The sequence below is a fragment of the Apiospora kogelbergensis genome (genome assembly GCF_038363985.1).
Source record: "Apiospora kogelbergensis strain CBS 113332 chromosome Unknown utg000009l_segment0_segment0, whole genome shotgun sequence".
In the NCBI taxonomy this organism is placed as follows: domain Eukaryota; kingdom Fungi; phylum Ascomycota; class Sordariomycetes; order Amphisphaeriales; family Apiosporaceae; genus Apiospora; species Apiospora kogelbergensis.
The window spans coordinates 2,805,021-2,822,549 of NW_027117426.1; the positions used below are offsets into that span (position 1 = coordinate 2,805,021).

The 17,529-nt window shown below is 53.5% G+C and overlaps 6 protein-coding genes across 6 annotated transcripts; 4 read left to right on the forward strand and 2 right to left on the reverse strand.

Moving 5' to 3' along the window:
* Positions 1-1,759: 1,759 nt before the first annotated feature.
* PG998_013972 (uncharacterized protein) lies at positions 1,760-2,664 on the forward strand (the record flags this gene model as incomplete). Its single annotated transcript, XM_066880788.1, has 3 exons — positions 1,760-1,815; positions 1,866-2,147; positions 2,265-2,664. The coding sequence occupies 3 exons, from the start codon at positions 1,760-1,762 to the stop codon at positions 2,662-2,664; spliced, it is 738 nt and encodes a 245-aa protein (XP_066724927.1).
* Positions 2,665-4,872: 2,208 nt separating this feature from the next.
* PG998_013973 (Ran-binding protein 9) lies at positions 4,873-7,326 on the forward strand (the record flags this gene model as incomplete). Its single annotated transcript, XM_066880789.1, has 7 exons — positions 4,873-5,708; positions 5,777-6,000; positions 6,060-6,225; positions 6,277-6,331; positions 6,393-6,546; positions 6,596-7,108; positions 7,175-7,326. The coding sequence occupies 7 exons, from the start codon at positions 4,873-4,875 to the stop codon at positions 7,324-7,326; spliced, it is 2,100 nt and encodes a 699-aa protein (XP_066724928.1).
* Positions 7,327-8,227: 901 nt separating this feature from the next.
* Positions 8,228-10,012, forward strand: PG998_013974 (uncharacterized protein; the record flags this gene model as incomplete). Its single annotated transcript, XM_066880790.1, has 2 exons — positions 8,228-9,182; positions 9,261-10,012. 2 exons carry the CDS (start codon positions 8,228-8,230, stop codon positions 10,010-10,012), a joined length of 1,707 nt encoding a protein of 568 aa, XP_066724929.1.
* A 1,696-nt stretch (positions 10,013-11,708) lies between these two features.
* On the reverse strand, positions 11,709-11,953 carry PG998_013975 (uncharacterized protein; the record flags this gene model as incomplete). Its single annotated transcript, XM_066880791.1, has 2 exons — positions 11,709-11,849; positions 11,906-11,953. The coding sequence occupies 2 exons, from the start codon at positions 11,951-11,953 to the stop codon at positions 11,709-11,711; spliced, it is 189 nt and encodes a 62-aa protein (XP_066724930.1).
* A 3,079-nt stretch (positions 11,954-15,032) lies between these two features.
* Positions 15,033-15,866, forward strand: PG998_013976 (mitochondrial outer membrane protein; the record flags this gene model as incomplete). The annotated part of the gene is made up of 2 exons (XM_066880792.1): positions 15,033-15,326; positions 15,387-15,866. The coding sequence occupies 2 exons, from the start codon at positions 15,033-15,035 to the stop codon at positions 15,864-15,866; spliced, it is 774 nt and encodes a 257-aa protein (XP_066724931.1).
* A 435-nt stretch (positions 15,867-16,301) lies between these two features.
* On the reverse strand, positions 16,302-17,318 carry PG998_013977 (uncharacterized protein; the record flags this gene model as incomplete). The annotated part of the gene is made up of 4 exons (XM_066880793.1): positions 16,302-16,365; positions 16,417-17,116; positions 17,207-17,231; positions 17,289-17,318. 4 exons carry the CDS (start codon positions 17,316-17,318, stop codon positions 16,302-16,304), a joined length of 819 nt encoding a protein of 272 aa, XP_066724932.1.
* Between the last annotated feature and the right edge of the window lie 211 nt (positions 17,319-17,529).

Consider the following 17,529-nt stretch of genomic DNA (forward strand, 5'->3'; position numbering starts at 1 on the left):
GAACACTTGATTATTGGGTATCTGCAGTGCCTTCAGTGAAGCTGAATCACGCCAGGTCTGGCCAATTGGACATGCTCCAAGCTGACATGCGCTAGATGAGGGTGAGACTAAACCAAGCAGACCCATTCGTTTTCATGATGTCTTGCCACCTGGCGATAGGAGACTTGGCCGGATGAACAGCCCAAGATCGCATGCGTCCCCATCACGGCGATGGAGGTGAGGTGTGTGAGACGATTGAAGGGGGCCAAGATAGGAGATAAACCCGAGAGACAGAAGAAGTCTTGACGGGGATGCCGAAAAGCGGTCTGGGAGAAGAAACTGGGCGGAAACACTTTCACATCGCACGGGCTGGCTGGCTGCTTACATACAGTTCAATGTTGGTGTTTTCATGCATGCATCTTTACAGGAAGAGCACTGCCCTGCCACCTGCCACCTAAGGCCGCCTGTTGCTGGGTTCATCTTGCGATTCAGGGAAAACGAAGGTTCTTTTTTGGTTGCCAGGCGGAGTCTCCATGGCAAGTCAAATAACCGCAAGCGTGATGTACCTGCAGAGTAAATTTCGAGGAATTTGTATGTTACAAGCACTTGGCGTCATCGGCCTAGGAGACCAGAATTGCCGCCGACTGCAACCAAAGCGATCCTGTTCTGACTGACGGACTGACTAAATGAGGACCATGACCGGCCACGACCCCTTCTTTGTCGTAACGACGATCGTCGCGTCTCAAGTGTTTCCGCAAACAACACAGTTGGTGTCAAGTAGATCTGGCAATGCAGATGCAGGCAGAGTTTTACAGCAGATTCCGTAGAAAACCCAAGAATTGGATGGGAATGAAAGACAACATGCCTTACTTACTCTCTGGTCTGGCCATGTGCGAATAGAGACATCTCCGCATCTCTGCATCTCTGGGCAGGAATCTACGGATTATTTCAGCCGGACGGGCTAATCCCAGACGAGACTAGCGGGTGACACTCTGACACTCCCAGGTTTCCACGCGACTTTATTGACTGGGACCAAAAGACCAAAAAAAAGAAGGGAACAAAGGTCAGACCAGTTCGGACGCTCGCCCTCCCCAGAAATCTCGACGCCAGCCAGCAGCAGCACCAGCATAGCACCGCGCACCACCGCACCACACCCCAAGCAAATATGAGCATCGATCCCGTCGTTTATTGTCACGCCGCCTGGGAGCGCTGCGGCCAAAAAGGACAGGAAATGAGACTGGACCTAAAAGCCCCAAAACTCTTTCCCATACGTACAATGAGAGCAACAATGGCTCCCCCCAAACAAATCAATAAATACTCTTCATCCCACCCCATCTCCATCATCGCCATCGTCGTCTGCATTCCTACACATGTGAAGTGATTTGCAGCAGCAACACCCTGCACCCACCCCCAGATCATCATCACCAACCCGCCTGTCCAGCCCCAGGATTGCAGGATTGCACTGAGCTACTAACGCCGAAAAAAAAGCTTCGCACACTGGCCCCCTTACACCATCAACCGACACACAGCAGACCAGGTGGTGGATCACCCATCATCCTCAACTTGGCCGGGAAAGCCGTCTCGTCTTCTTCTTGACCAACCTAAACCCAGCCAAACTTGCACAATCCACCCACCACCTTAACTTTCCAGCCTGCCCATCACCGAAACTGATTAAATTTCCCACCCTTTGCTTCCTGACCACCCAACTCTTTTCATCATCAACCTCATCCTCCATCGGGACATTCAGCCTTACCCTTCACACGCACATCAGGCCATCACCATGCCTACCCCAACCAGCAAGACGTCCACGCCTGCCAAGGACAAGGACCGACGAAAGTCGGGGGCAAGCCCACCCTCATCTCTACCCTTAAGGTCTCGCCCGGCAGTTTAAGAAAGATCATCGCGCCTTCTGAGGTCAAGGAGGAATCTCCCCTCAAAGAATCTCCAGCTCCTTCGGCTTCGGTACCACCCAGCGATGCTCCAGCGCCCCCTGCTGCCGTAAATGGCGACAACGCGTCCGAGTCGAACCCGGGCACGCCTGCTCAAGTCCCCATGGGACCCCCTACCGACGGCCCCAAGAAGAAGGGCGTCAAGCGGAGTGCACCTGGTGCTAATGGCAACGAGCCCAAGATTCGAGGCAAACCTGGCCCCAAGAAGAAGCCTAGACTGTAAGTTTCTTTTGAATCCAAGCCTTTGCAAATGGCTTGACCTACGCCCGGGGCCGCCTGCCGGTTTCTTGTACCTATTTACCTGGGGCTAGAAACGTAACTAACTCACTGTAATAGGGAGGACGGCTCGATCGACCCAAGTTCGCGCGCGGGAGGCGCGTACCATAAACTAGGCCCCAAGGCGAACCAGGGTGCTATCAACGCTGGCCTGCGGGCTCTCGATCGGTCGGGCAAGCCTTGCCGAAGATGGGCCAAGGGTGGCTTCAGATTGAAGAGTTTCACAGGCGTCTTGTGGGAAGTGCCTCGCTGGACCGCTCCGCCCAAGTCCCTACCGGAGAGTGTCAACCCAGACTCGACCGGATCGGCCGACAGCAGCAACAAGGAAAACAACAAGGAGGGCAGCCAGCTCAAGAGCGAGCACAGCAACAGCGCTGCCGATGGCGAGCGACAGAGTATTCCCCCGAGTATGGTAGCAGCCAGCCCCCCTGCTCCCATGCCTGTCGCAGCTGCGTCGTAATGGCTTCTTTTCCCCTCTCGGAACGCGGCAGTATATCAACCACATTCTACACGGGCTTATGCCCCGGGGGATACTTGCCTTTGATATTGTCTTTGGAGTTTACAGATGGTTATAAAAGCTAGGCGTTTGGGTCACATACGGATGATCGGGTGGCTATTGGAGCACCGCCTCCTCGCCACATGCTCGGCAGGGCATGCCATTTATTCAGGCGTTACGGGCCAAATGGCGGTCATTTGGCTGCATCGGCGAGGCGTCACGGATACACGATTTCGTCGCTTGTACTATATGTATATCTATTTGCACGGAACCAGAGTTTGATAGAGCGTTGGCCGTGTACAACATGCATCTTGCCATCATTCATACCTCATCAAGAGGTCTTTACTTGCTGTAATCTCAATTTAACCTGTATTGAGGTCTACCGTGAGACTATCGTGAGGTGCGCCCCCAGGAATAGCGGGATTCATGCAGAGTTAAAGCGCTCAAATGATCCCCGGGGGTTACTAGTATTGTGTGTGTTCACGTGTAAGTGGTTATAGACAGCAACACATCACTCCTTCCTGATGCATTCAAGAGGCACACACACAGCACTGAAAGCGATATCAAGCTGATGGGCATAATCGGGTGGTCGGACTTTTGTGTTTCAGTCAGATCTGACTCCAGCACGTCGCCAGCACGTCGCCAGCACGTCGCCAGCACGTCGCCAACATGTCCAGTTTCGGTTATTGGTTGTTGGTGAAGTCTTGATAGCAGTCATTGTCGGGGGTCGGACGTTCGCGAATCCTAGTCCCATATTACCTCATCAACCCACTCCGTAGGTCCGAGGGACCATAGTGGGTGCAAGAAATGGATACATGTAATCTGTATGAATGGTTTGTTCCTGGCTTTACTATACCCCGTCGCCGTTCCTCACTTTGTTTGACCTTGAGAGTTCAGAATATGCAATGGAAAAGGTGCTTGATGTCTTGCAACTGCCCATCGAAGGGAATCAATACGAAAGTTAAAAAAAAAAAAAAAAAAAAAAAAGATCGGCTGATTGGTTGGAATGTGACGTGACCAGGGAGAACTTACAACAGAACATAAGCATGGCCATGCTGCGGATGCATTCATGCCCATTACGAGCAACCACGTATTGAATTGCCAGGAGATGAATGCTATCTTGACGTGTGCAGAGGATTCAACCATGCTTGGCCTGCGTGGGTGTTAAGCTTCGTTTCATGTGCAGCAGGTTCCTTCCGTACTTCCCAGTGATGATTATTGAGCTGGGACTATGGTGATGCCATCTGGGATAAGGAAGCGCATGACTGCTTCTCACCTAAATTATCAGGCCAAGTGGGTTTGATAGATAGCGTGCTTAAGCAGGCAAGCAACAGAGCAGCGGCAGCCAGAGGTATCCAACAGTGGAATGCAGTTTTTGATTCTCAAGACAGAAAGAGGAACAGCAATGATCTACTTGCTGGCTTGTTGAGCTCGGGACAAGCAGTTCAATCCCGGATGACGTTCCATCAGCAGCTCCGTAAGAGAGAGATCTCAACAATCAATAAAACGCTGGAGTGGTGCCGCTCCGACGGGTATTTATTGCACGATAGGAGTTTGCTGTAGTAGTAGTAGTAGTAGTAGTAGTAGTAGTAGTACAATGTTAAGCTACGGAGTAGGAGCAACACACCTGACGCATCATCGTTCTATCCGTACCTACCCACCTCACCCACCTCCACACCCGTGGCTGCTGCACGGGGAACAACACTAGGTTACTCGCTACAGGTACGGACGATATCAACGTCCTCCAACTCACTCAACTCACATAAACTCCCGTATTCCCAATCCCCCCTTACTAGAACAGCAAATAACTGCCATTTCATAATCGTTGCATCTGGGTCGACCTGCGTGCGGAACGACTAGCAAGCCATAAGCGGCGGCTTTTGGGGCGTCAAAGGCAAAAGGGCAATAGGGCACCCCCCCCCCATCCAGGAGTTCATCGTTCATCGTTGTCCCGAACCTTAACTAAACCACCCTTATCTGCGATACCGCACCCTTCGACCCTCGCCCGTTTCCAAACTTGACTTTCGTGCCGACTCCTGTAATCCCGCGCAACTTTCCCACAGGTTTCCGCTTTCGAGGTTATTTCTAGCATTACTCCATTGCCTGGCATCTGGCCCACTTCGCCCGCGGGCGGGATCCCTTCCTCACAAACAGCGAGCGACTTGACGCGGCATGTCGAACCCATTCCCGCATGGCTCGGCCGGTTTGCCTCTAGATGCCTCGTTCACCGGCTACATCCCTAGTATGAGGTCTTCCTTCGCCACGATAACCTCCGCCACGAACCCGAATTCCACCCCGACCTCCTCGACTTCGCAGCCCCGAGTCAACCTCTTGTCGCATCTACTGAACCCATCCCACGACATGAACTCGGAGCTATACCCGTCACGCCCCTCGTCCATGTTCCACGGCCAGACCCACGCCATGGAGCTCGAGAGGGGCTCTTCCACGCCTGACGGAGACATGACGAGTCTCGGGGCCGGAATCCCACAGCTGCCACCGTTCTCCAGGGCCTTCCAGAAGTACATGAATGGCGGCATAGGCGAAAACGTATGGGCAAGCCAATACCGGCCCGGCGCGTTCTTTACACCGTCGTACTTGCTAGGTTCGGACTATATACACAAATTGGAAGAGGCGCATAAGGCCAAACAGGCGCAGAAAGAGAGCCAGCAACAAGTCGGTGGCGGTGGTGCACACGCCTCTCAGGCTATTCCCGGATCCACGCACATAAAGCCGGTTTCCCACCACGGTATGACCTACGATCTGATCGAAAGAGCACCGCTTTTGGAGGAAGATGTTTCGATAGCCCCGCTACCGACCAGATGGAATAAGGATGACAAACATGGTGGGCTAGAGGTCATGGGTGACGGCCAGGAAGTCAAGTATACTGGACCAAAATCAGCTGGGGAGAGGGAGCACGAGGCTTGTGCGATCAGAGCGGACCACCCGATGCCCACAGAGGCTGGACTCTACTATTATGAAGTCACCATCCTGTCAAGGAAACGAGATGAGTACGCACACCGATTCTTCTGGCCATCCATGGCGAAACAAGTGATGACTAACAATGAATTGTGTACAGTACGACTATCAGTGTGGGCTTTACAGGCAGGCCTGTGTCATTAGCTCGCCTGCCAGGCTGGGAAACCGACTCTTATGGCTATCACGGCGATGACGGCCATGTGTATGCTGGTCACCAATCTGGCAAGACATATGGTCCTTCCTTCAGCGCGGGCGACACGATCGGGTGCGGTGTTAACTTCAAGACTGGCAACGCCTTTTTCACTAAGAATGGCATCAACCTCGGTATGTTTATCATTAACACGCTCTTATGTGTCCCACGACGCCAAATTGACTTGATGTAGGGACTGCCGGCCGAGACGTAAAGGGTCCGATCTACCCTGTAGTTGGGCTCAAGAAGCAGGGAGAGCACATCCGTGTTAATTTTGGCCACACACCTTTCAGTTTCGATATTGATGGGTTGATGCAATCGGAGCGGAACAAAGTGAAGCAGGAAATCCAGAGAACAAGGTGAACCAAGTTACTATAAGCATGTTGGGACTCAAACTGACGATTTGACAGCACTGAGAAGTTGGTTTCACCTCCCCTGAATGAGACGGATCTCATTCAACGACTGGTAAGTTGAAGCCTTCGTCAGCTCGCGTGCTGGCTTTTTACTGACTTGGCGGGCGGCCTAGGTCTTACAATTCTTACAACATGATGGCTATGTTGAGACTGCGCGCGCGTTCGCGGAAGAAGTTCACGGGGAGAAGCAAGCCTTAAGACTTGATCCTAGCACTCAAGTGGGAGACACCAACGTCAAGGATGACGAAGATGCAACGCGCAGACAGCGTACGTGAAGTCCACACTACTACGAATGGCTGGCACTAACACGAAACAGGTATACGGAGAGCTATATTAGGAGGAGACGTTGACCAGGCACTTAAGCACACCAGGGTCTACTATCCTCATGTCCTGGAGGACAACGAGCAAGTGTACTTCCGGTTACGGTGCTGCAAATTCATCGAAATGGTGCGGAAAGCAGCCGAGGTTAAGAACAACAACCACAGTGCGACAAATGGAAGCAACAGTGTTATCAAGAAGAGCAACGGCCGGCCACGGATGGACGACATTCCGAATGAGATGGATCTAGACGAAAATGGATTCTCAGACGACAAGATGGAAACTGAAGAGGGCATGGATGCCAACACTCTATTGCTCGATGCAGTACAATATGGCAAGCGCTTACAGGCTGAGTTCGTGAACGATTCCAGGAAAGAAATCAAGAAAACGTTGGAAAGCGTTTTTTCTCTTCTGGCATATGAAAATCCGTTTCATGTCAAGGAGGTCGCGCATTTGCTCGATAAAAGAAACCGGGTGGTGGTCGCCGAGGAACTGAACTCGGCCATTCTTCGTAAGTACAAATGCTCTTGCGGGTTCCCCCTTCAGCGATCCGCCAGTTACTGATATCGGATGCTAGTGTCATTGGGTAAATCGTCTCGTTCAGCATTAGAGAACCTCTATGGACAGACCAGCGTGTTGCTGGATTATCTTAGAGAAGACGGCGGTTCTGGCGCTTTCGTCACTGTCCAGTCGGTTATGGATGGGATACCCAAGTCCCAGCTGTTTTAAGGAGGACGGTAGGCGCCGTGAACGGTTCAAGGAGGTTCAACTTACAACGAACGACCTGCGATTCGAGATAATCGATGCAGCTATCCACCGACTCAGTCGAGGGGCTTTCCCTCCCCCCATACACACATTACATGGCGTTTCGGACAGGGCTGCGGCGAACCGGCTTGTTTTCATGGTTATTATTATGCATTGCTGTTTGTGGGGAGAGAGGGAAGGAGAGAGACAGAGACAGAGAGAGCGCGCGCGCGTGCAACCTGTGTACTATTGTATGGGCACGAGTAGTAGGGAGATACACAGCCCGTAATCGTTCGTGGAAGCAACTGATGAAGCATATCCCTCTATTTAGCAATAGACAATCAACATCCCCTCCTACAATCATGCGCGGGACCCTTTTCTTGCTGATTCGGGAGAGAAAACAAAGGGCGGGGGGAGGGGGCAAAGTTCAAGCTATCACGACAGAGAAGCTGTGCTCAAGCATCATCAGCCACGCACTTCAAAAAGGGGCAAGTTGGGCTGGGACTAAAGATGATGTTGATCTCGAGAGTACTGCTACGATACAGTGGCTGCCCAAAAAACAAGCAATGGCAGCAATAAGAGCCTCCATTACGAAGTTGGACGTTGCAATGGACCAAAGTTGTCTAGCGTGGAGTCACCACTCTCGTTCGATCCGATTGGTGAAAGCTGCATATCGCATGGACATTTTGTGACTTCTCTTCTCATGTCAGATCATCTCCAGAGCCTGAAGCCTGAAGCCTGATGCCTGAGCCTGTATTTCTGGGTTTGGTTCCTCGCAACCCGTAACCCGTAACCCACTCACTCATCTCTGATTTCCCAGACAGATCTGTTTGTATTGCTGCGCAAGACTATCCAAGCGGGCTTCGCTGGCTGAACTCCCGCCGCGATGCGCTTGCTTCACCTCGGAGATCTAGGTGAACTGACTGTCACGGAGGATTTGCTGGATAACATCCCTCCGTATGCCATACTCTCTCACACGTGGGGAGCCTTTGGCGACGAGGTGGTTCTCCAAGACATCCAAAATGGGTACTTCGCCCACAAGCCGGGCGGCTACCGCAAGCTCCTGTTCTGCGGGAGGCAGGCGCGGCGCGATGGCCTCGACTACTTCTGGGTCGATACGTGCTGCATCGACAAGACGAGCTCGGCCGAGCTGGCCGAGGCCATCAACTCCATGTATCGGTGGTACCAGGACGCCGTCAAGTGCTACGTGTACTTGGCAGACGTCCCAGTGAACGGCGGCGGTGCGGGCGGGCCCAACCAGGCGCCGGCGGGCCTGAACTACTCGGGCCCGAGCTACAAGGTCCGGAACTACAGGGCCATGCGGGGTGCGCAGTACGCGAATGTGAGCTACACGAGCCTGAAGCACACAGATCCGAACTACACGGGCCCGAGCTATGCAAGCCTGGATAGCCAGGCTCCAATCCACGAGCAGGGCCGACCCGCGGTTCCGCCGACGGGCTCGTCCTGGCAAGCTGCATTTCGGGGTAGTCGATGGTTCACCAGAGGATGGACACTGCAAGAGCTCCTTGCGCCTTCCGTGGTGGAGTTCTACTCCTCCTCGGAAGGGTGTAGGGTTGGCGACAAGCAGTCGCTGAAACACATCATCCAGGCCATCACCGGGATTCCGTCCCCGGCTTTCCAGGCTGGCTGGCAATCAGCCATACCGGTCCACGAAAGAATCCCTTGGTCGTATAATCGGGAGACAACACGTCCGGGAGACAAAGTGTACTCATTACTGGGGATAGTCGGAGTTTCCATGCCAGTAGTGTATGGCGAGGGCGAAGAGGAAGCTTTCATACGCCTCTGCATAAACATGATCCTACGATACGATAAGTACAAAGGTCGGTCTGTAATGCATACGCATTTCCTTGATCAAGTCTCAGCCTAGGATATTACTGACACGGCTATATGGGGAGCAGATCTATCCCCTGTAGCGATGGCCATCCGATGCGGCCACATCTCGGCAACTCGCACATTGGTCAAGCGTGGGACAGTGGTGGATAGTCCCGATTCTAAGGGAGGATCACTCCTAGGATATGCGAGTGAGGCGGGCCACGAGACCATTACTCGGATACTCTTAGATGCGAAGGCGGATACAGAGTCGACAGATGGCAATGGGGATTCGCCTCTCCTCCTCGCAGCTCGGGGAGGGCACGAAGCAGTGGTTCGACTCCTCCTCCAGAAAGCAGCGAACATCAAATGCAAAAACAACAAGGGAAGGTCTGCCCTCTTTCACGCCGCGCAAAAGGGGCACGACGGAGTGGTCCGCTTGCTCTTACAGAAAGGGGCGAGTATAGAGTCAAAAGACAACCGGGGCGACACTGCTATGTCCATGGCCGCGCGGAAGGGCCATGAGGTAGTGATTAAAGTGATGTTGGATAAGAAAAAGGGGCTCATTGAATCGAAGTGTAGGAGTTACACTCCTCTTATGCTTGCCGCCTCGGGCGGCCACGACGCCGTAGTACGACTGCTCCTCGGTCGAGGAGCGAACATTGACGCGACCGACCGTTCCGGAAATCCTGCTCTGCAACACGCCATCAGGGCCGGCCACAACGGGACGGCCGAGTTATTGCGGCTATGGCGTCAGAACAAGGAAGCTGGGCGTGTGCGCCCAGGCAAAGAGACTGGACGATCTCGTCTCCAAGGTGTCCTGCGGCTTTTTGATTCATAGTAGACGAGATCGATGCGCAGCAAGACTAACTCCCACCCAATGCGGGGGTGAGACGACCAAGACATTCGATGCGCAGTCCAAGGTTGTGTGTTGTGCGAGTGATGTCCTCCTTCCGGGTAATGCACACCCATTGCTACGATGTACCGTGCAATGACGCGCCGGAGATTACACTATCTAGCAACGAAGTGATCAACGATCGATTCGCTTGACCTCGGCGTGGAATTATTTACATGCATTACTACCCCAGTGACTTACACTGTGTCCCTATCGTTACCGCGGGGTGGTGATGATGATGCAAATCGGCGCCAGATTGGCCACTACAAGGAACATGACTCGCGCCAAGGGAGGTGATGGTGGTTTATCTCGACGTTTACCTATCGCCACCCGCACCCCGGAATCGGGGGCGTCGGAAACAAGACCGAAAAGGAGAAGGACGAGGCGATAACGACGGGGAAGACTCGAATCGAGTCTGGATCATCGTCCACTCGCACGGAAGAAACCACGATACATGTTCCTCAGAAGTCAACCAGCCGATCCCAGTTGGAGACGCGGGGATGCCGAGAGAGAACCTCTCCCTTTGGCGTCATACCGGTTGGACAGAGACTAAAAGCTCCCAAGTGCCGATCACGTCAATCTTTGATGAAGAGTCAATGCTCATTACACCTATACTGGTGGTTCTATTGTTGTGGCTTATGTGGGTTGGTCACATTGGTGGCAGGGAACGAATAGGAAATGTACAGACGCTCATGGACACTAAGAAGCAATCTGCGAGACGAGTATTTTCATAACTAGGCTAGTATTTCATTGTTGTACGTAGTACCTAATTTATCACCAACGCCGTCCACGCGCTGACAGGCAAACACCGGGGAATCCTTCCCACTGACGCCATGCTGTTGTTCATCTAGGCCGGAGGAGTATACCCCACAGGAGATACCAGACCGCTCGTCCTAGAAGGGAGAGGCAGATGGAATGCATTCGATTGCCTTTCCCTCCCGGCCACGTGCTATCGCGTGCCCCTATCGATCGGCCTGGGCCGGGGCCAATCGAATAGGGCAGTGCGGATAACATGGTGTGGTAAATAAGCCCATGGAAGGCCACGACAGAACAATGCCGCGTCTCGAGTCACCAAGACACAGCAAGGTATGCCCATGTTCCAGACCTCCCATCGTTTTCCTGATCGTGGGGATACTCCTCTTCCCGTAAGGTAGCAGGGCAGGAAGCATGAGCAGCACTCCAACCCAACTAACCCCTAGTTAAAAAAAAAAAAGATTGAAAAAGATGCCGAAAAACAAACGCGCCATGCCAATGCAATACCCCAGATACCCCGAATTACGGCCGACCTGGTGTCTCCGCCCTAGGGTCGCTGGCTGGAGTCGCAGAGTGTCACCAATGCTATGCCAGCGACAGGGCCCAGCGGCGGGCCAGGGCTAAAAAAGATGAGCTCCTCACGTCATGGGCGCTACAAGCGTTGGCTGCCCCACACTCGAGACCGTTTCGCGCTCTCGGTCTCTCTCCAGAACCCCCGGACGATGTGTACCATCACGCCATGCAGCAGGACTCGGGCGCGCCGTACGATTTTTGCTCCTCCAGTTCCCCATCCTCCGCGCTACCTTGCAGCCTTAGGCTTGGGCATCATTCGGTGCCAAAGGCGGAAGAAGGGGAAACAATAAGGAGGGGGGACAAATGGAGAAGGGAACTATGAGATCCCAATGCTCTCCATGTCGCGCATCAAGCAGGCCATCTGCGCTCGCTTGGCGGCCTCGGCGACGAGGTTGAGGTCGCGGATGAAAATATCAGTACTGGCCTGTTTCGTTGGGGGCGGGGAGGCGCCAGGTAGCTGTGCGCGGGCGACGTTTGTTGCGAGCTGGTTTGTGTCGTCGAAGACGATGTTACCATAGCGGACGGGCGCTGGGCCGAAGGAGAACCGATCGGGGCGTTCATGTTGACGAGTTTGCTTGCCTGTCTTGGTATGGCGACAAACCGCGGGTATTTGGCAGTGGTGGGTTGACGATGAATGAGGCCCAGCCGAAATAACAGCAAAGAGTCTCGTATAAGGTCCGGATGCCGGGGAGGTTTATCAAGCTTTTTAGAGAGTGTGTCTCGAAGAGCGGGAGAGTTCGAAGTGTGTCGCTTCTTAAGGGGGTCAGATCTCTGTTGCGCGACAGCGTGGTCGGACAGTTGCAGCAGCTTAATATATGCTCTCCAAATTATGCGGAGTAGCTGGGGATAAGGTAGCCGTCGATGGAGGTGCAGCAATAAGGTTGTGGCGCCTGCTGTTTCCCGAGATACACTTCTGATGGTATCGGGCGACTATGAACACGAGATTGCCTAGGGTGCGTCGTACGACTGCAGAGCAAAGTCGGGTTCCGGCTGGATTAGGCAATCACCTCGGTCGAGTATAGAGTCGCCAAAGAGGATCTTGTTTGTCAAGACGATGGGGCTGTTTGCGACAGTTGACAACTCTTCTCGCTTGTCTGTTTGCGCAGAAGAAAAGCCGTGTTGCGTTGACTTCGGTTGACAAAGTATGTGACTTGTGTCGTGATAAGAATATAGTTTTCGAAGGTTTGGTTGTAGTTGAAGGTAGGGAGGGAGAGAGAGAGAAAGGCGGGATGCCAAAAGCTGTAAATGGCAAATAGGGAAGAAAGGGGACAAACAAAGCAAGTAAGTCCTCCTGGCTTTGGGATCGATCGATAAATGTGAGACAAGGCTTTCCAATGGACTTGAGTCGTGATGGAGGTTGATGATCACCAGCCCTTGGAGTGTGGATGGGGTGATACGTGGGATGTGAGCAGCGATGATGTATTGGCTATTATTTTCTTGGTATTCACCCCGGGCAAATATATGTCATCCAAGATGGAGGGAACGATCGACACCTTGCTCGTTCGAGGAACCTTCGTAAACTTGGGGGGTTACAAGCGGGGAACAGGGAAGACAAGACTGCTGATTGATTGATTGATTGATTGATTGATTGACTGACTGACTGGTGAGATGAGATTGGGGGAGCACAGAATAGAGTGATTGCAAACGGAGGACTGGTTGATTATTAAGAGCACAATGAAGGTGGGATGGCTTTCTTCCTTCCTTGACCAGCTCGACCCAACTTGAGATAAAGAATTCCCGAAGGCGGAGTACCGGGAAAGGCCCTTTTCTCTTTTTTTCTTCTTTCTTCTCTCTCTGCTCTTCGCGGTTCGCTGTTCGTCGCAGAGTGGATCTGCAGAAGATGAATCTTCCACGATGCAAATGGGGCATGGAATGGGGCTAGAAATAATGAACAAAGACGAGAATGGCCGAGGTATTTGGCCGGCGGTTTGGGGAGAATGGACCTGGGTCTCGTCGAAATCCGGAGATACCCACCAAGAGATGCTACTATTACACATGCAGTCGAGAATGGCAATGTTGACTTTTTGTATCCCTCTGCCCTGTTTCTCCAATGCATAACAGGCTGAACATATTAGTATATGCCCTCCAAATGCGCGTGGCAGATCGAGAGATCGAGCATCCATCGAATGGACTTGGTGGCACATACGCTCCAACGACATCATCACAGCGCTAGGTTGGATTTCACCCTGCTTGTCTTGCGTGCAACGCCGGGTTGGCAGGGTGCCTGAAGAGAGAGTGATAGCGGTGCAAAGGATTTCAGCATCCTCGGCCTTGGGGCTAGTCGGCTAACGTCCTCATAGGCGCGGCTCAGCGGCTGTCCTGACCGATAAGCTATACTCTGTTCAGGCCTGCATCGCGATAATAAATTGTTTGCATACTCGCTTAGGCTCACCGTCCTTTGGTACTGTCCCTCCCTCTCTCCATCTCTCCAATCCGAGCGCTCTAGCTCATTGCCATTGCTCTTTGGAAAAGAGTTTCTGCGTCTTGGCGCTGTTTTTGCGACGATCCAGATGATCTATCGTGGGACTCGGCCAGTGTCATCCACGAGCGTGTGGTTTCTGGAAACCCGGAAGACAGCATGTACTCGGTAGATTAGGTTGGCGGTAGCTACGTACAGTACAGTGTTTGCATGTGCATTAGGCCATGTACTGTCTGTCAGCCGGTTAGGTGCTGGTGGTCGCAGATAACGAATGAGCAGGCAATAGCGTCAATTCCAGCCTGTTTCTGGCTTGTTTTCGAACTTTCTATCCTTTCTGGAAGGGCTTCCATTTCCAGAACCCCCACGCATGTGGGCTCTCGCTCCCCTCCCCGCAATGTGCCCCGATGACGATCACAAGCCAGAGTCCGGGGAGAGGGACTGTCCGTCCAGTAAAATGAGCAATGCGAAGCCGCCTGACTCAGGGGATGGGCTAGGTCTTAGACAAGTCTGGGCCAGAAAAGCCTGCTCCGTAGCCGGTAACAAACACGTCGTGGGCAACAAATCCGTACGTCTTCTGCCTGCCTGCATGTGTCGAGGAAGTGCATCTAAATGAACCCGGGCGCATGAGTGAGGCATGCAGTCAATCAATTCTCCGCCCACTGCAAGCTGCCCCGGGACCCTGAAGTCCAAGGAGGGGCCTGCTGGTGGGAATATTGGTGGGGTCACGCGAATAAGTCGGGTGCTGTGCTGCAATGGAACAGAACGGAGCAAGGGGAGGAAAGGGATTTTTCTAGTGCTCCTAGAAAGGCTCATCAAGAGTTGTATTTGTATGTACGTGTATCGTATCTGCAAGCAAGCGATGTCCATCCGTAGCCGGGTAGCCGGTGGGTGTAATTGTGGAACGTGGAATTCATCTCCGTCCAAAATCTTGCCCGTTTGGTCGGCGCCATAACGGCCCGTTAAGAGCTGAAGTGGGGATTGCAGAGCTTCAGCGACTGAAGCATCTGCCTTGTACGCGGACCAAAACGCCCGCTTTCATTGCATTGCATTGCATCGCTGTCGTGGTCGTGGTCGTGGTCGCTAGCACTCTGAGCGGATCTTGGCGAGGCTTGCCCCGAACGAGATTGAACAATAGTCACAGGTAGACAGGCATCTTCAAACCAGGTACGCCAGGCACACGGCCATACACACACACACACACACACATCTTCTTTGCCGACCATGTCGCAATCTTCGGCGGCTGCAGCGGCGTCAGGTCCGGCAACCACCAATTCCTCCCTGCACACGCCGGCTCCCGCAGCGCCTCACCGGACTGCTCCCCGGTCTGACTGGTTTACGATACCAGAACCTCTGCGGCTTGTTTTCAAGAGGTTCCCATTAGTGACATATGCTCCCAATGAGCTGCCAGTACGCTCGCCGTCCAACCGAGAACTTCCCGTACTCTATGTATTCGCCTCCGACCAGGATGTCTTGAAGGGTCTACCCAGCTACAACCCTTCATGCTTAAAGTGGCAGGTTTGTGGAGTACTTGCATTGCCGGAAGTCTAGGCCAGCGTTGCTAATAGCCAACTTCAGACTTTCCTTAAGCTGGCCGGAGTCCAGTTCCGCATAGCATCTTCGAACAACCACGCCTCCCCGACTGGCGCGTTGCCCTTCCTCATCCCCTCTTCGAGCCCTAGTGATGCTGCGTCGCAAACGCCGATTCCTTCGAACAGACTGGAGAGATTTGCGCTCGAGCAAGGGTCTGAGAAGCTCGCGGATGCGGCAGGATCCAAGCTAGACGCATACCAGGCGTTGCTTGATCACAGAATACGGAATGCTTGGCTATACACACTATACCTCTCTCCGGGGAACGCTTCGCTGCTGTCCCAGCTCTATGTGGAGCCCTGCTCGACCTCAACGGTTGTTCGGACAACGATCTTGCACAAGTTGCGCCGGGCTGCCGAGGCTGAAATCCTCCAGTCCATTGGGGCCCCCAGAGTACCCCCCTACGGCTTTATGTATCGGCGCCGAGCAGGCTTTCGAGGCACTTTCCGCGGGACTGGGATCCGATAAATGGTTCTTTGGGAACTCACGACCAGGACTATTCGACGCTGCAGTATTTGCCTACACGCATCTGTTACTGGATGATAGCTTGGATTGGATTGATACGAGGTTACGAGACTCGCTGTTGAAGTTCCCTGCTCTGGCCGAGCACAGGGAGCGGCTGCTCTCAAGGTGTTGGGGGCAAGCAAGAGAGTAGAAGAAATGATATCACGATGCCACGCGTCATATGATGTTTGGAACTGTATACTATACGCAAGGCCGGCGCGCCATGATGTAACAAAAGACCTGTATACCCCCGGATGCATATAGAATAGAGGCACTGCGTTTCCAGGGCATTGATGGCACACCCTAGCGAGCAGCGTACGCTCATATCTTATGGTCGTTTTGTAATCTAACGCGACCTCGGCATATTGTCAGTTTTGATCTCTAGTGGCGGACCAGTATCTACATTCGACTCATAAGGTGGACTCCGCCATCTATGTTGATGGTGGCACCATTGACGAAAGACCTAATTTTCTAGTTAGCAACGTCGTGGTTAAGGGTCTCAGGAAGCACTCACCCAGCCCTACTCGCCAAGAAGATGCAAGCTCCAGCAACATCGCCAGGGGCGCCAATCCGACCCATGGGGTTCCCTTCCTCCATGTCCTTCTTCATGGTTTTCATGGCGAAGGCCGTCATCTTGGTGTCAAACGGCCCACACGCCAGGGTGTTGACCGTGATGCCGCGAGGCCCGAGCTTGGACGCGAGCACGCGGCTCAGGTGGTGCAGGCCCGCCTTGGCGGCCGAGTAGCTAAAGTTGTCGAGCAGGGGAACCCGCAACGCATCGATGGATCCGATGTTGATGACGGACGCGGGCGAGGGGCAGCCCGTCTCCGCGTCCGGGACCTCGGAGGCGGCAGCCTCGAGCAAGGGGCCCAGGAGCTGCGTCATCGTAAAGACGCGCTGCAGATTCAACGTCAGCACGCGGTTCCACTGGGCGTCGGGGAACGTCTCGAAGGGCGCGCCCCAGGCCACGCCGCTGTTGTTGACGAGCACGTGCAGCTTGGCCTCGCCGTGCTTCTGCTGCAGCTCCGCGGCCAGCCGCTCGCACTCTGCTAGCGATGCCAGGTCCGCCGGAAGCGCGATCGCGGTCCCGGGGCCTTTGGCGGTGAGTTCCCGTGCGGCCGACTCGCAGGCCGCGGCGTCGCGGCTGCTGATGTAGACTTTGGCGCCGTTGGTGACGAAGCCCTGGGAGATCATACGGCCAATACCCTTGGCGCCTGGTGAGAGGAAATGGAGTCAGAGGGTAGTTCCATGCCTAAGCAGCGAGGGTAGGATAATGGACTAAGGTCGAGGGCCTTGTCACATACCGCCCGTGACCAGCACGACTTTGTCCTTTGATTCCATGTTAGTGTGAGCTTCAGGAGTAGAGGGACAAGATGGAAGCAATACCTTGACATCAAATAACTTGATAGCCTCCATCCTTGCTATTTATCGTGGTATTGCAGCACAGTATAAACAAACAGAGAGCTGGTTATTGGAAAACCATCCGACATGTCCCCCAAGTTAAGACATCTCATCGGCCCTGTTATGAACGAGGAACGTCGCATAAGAAGGTGGGGCTGGGCCGAGGCTCGATGGGCCTTTCAGCTTAAACGTAACGTAAGCAACAACAAGCTTAAACCGATGTGGT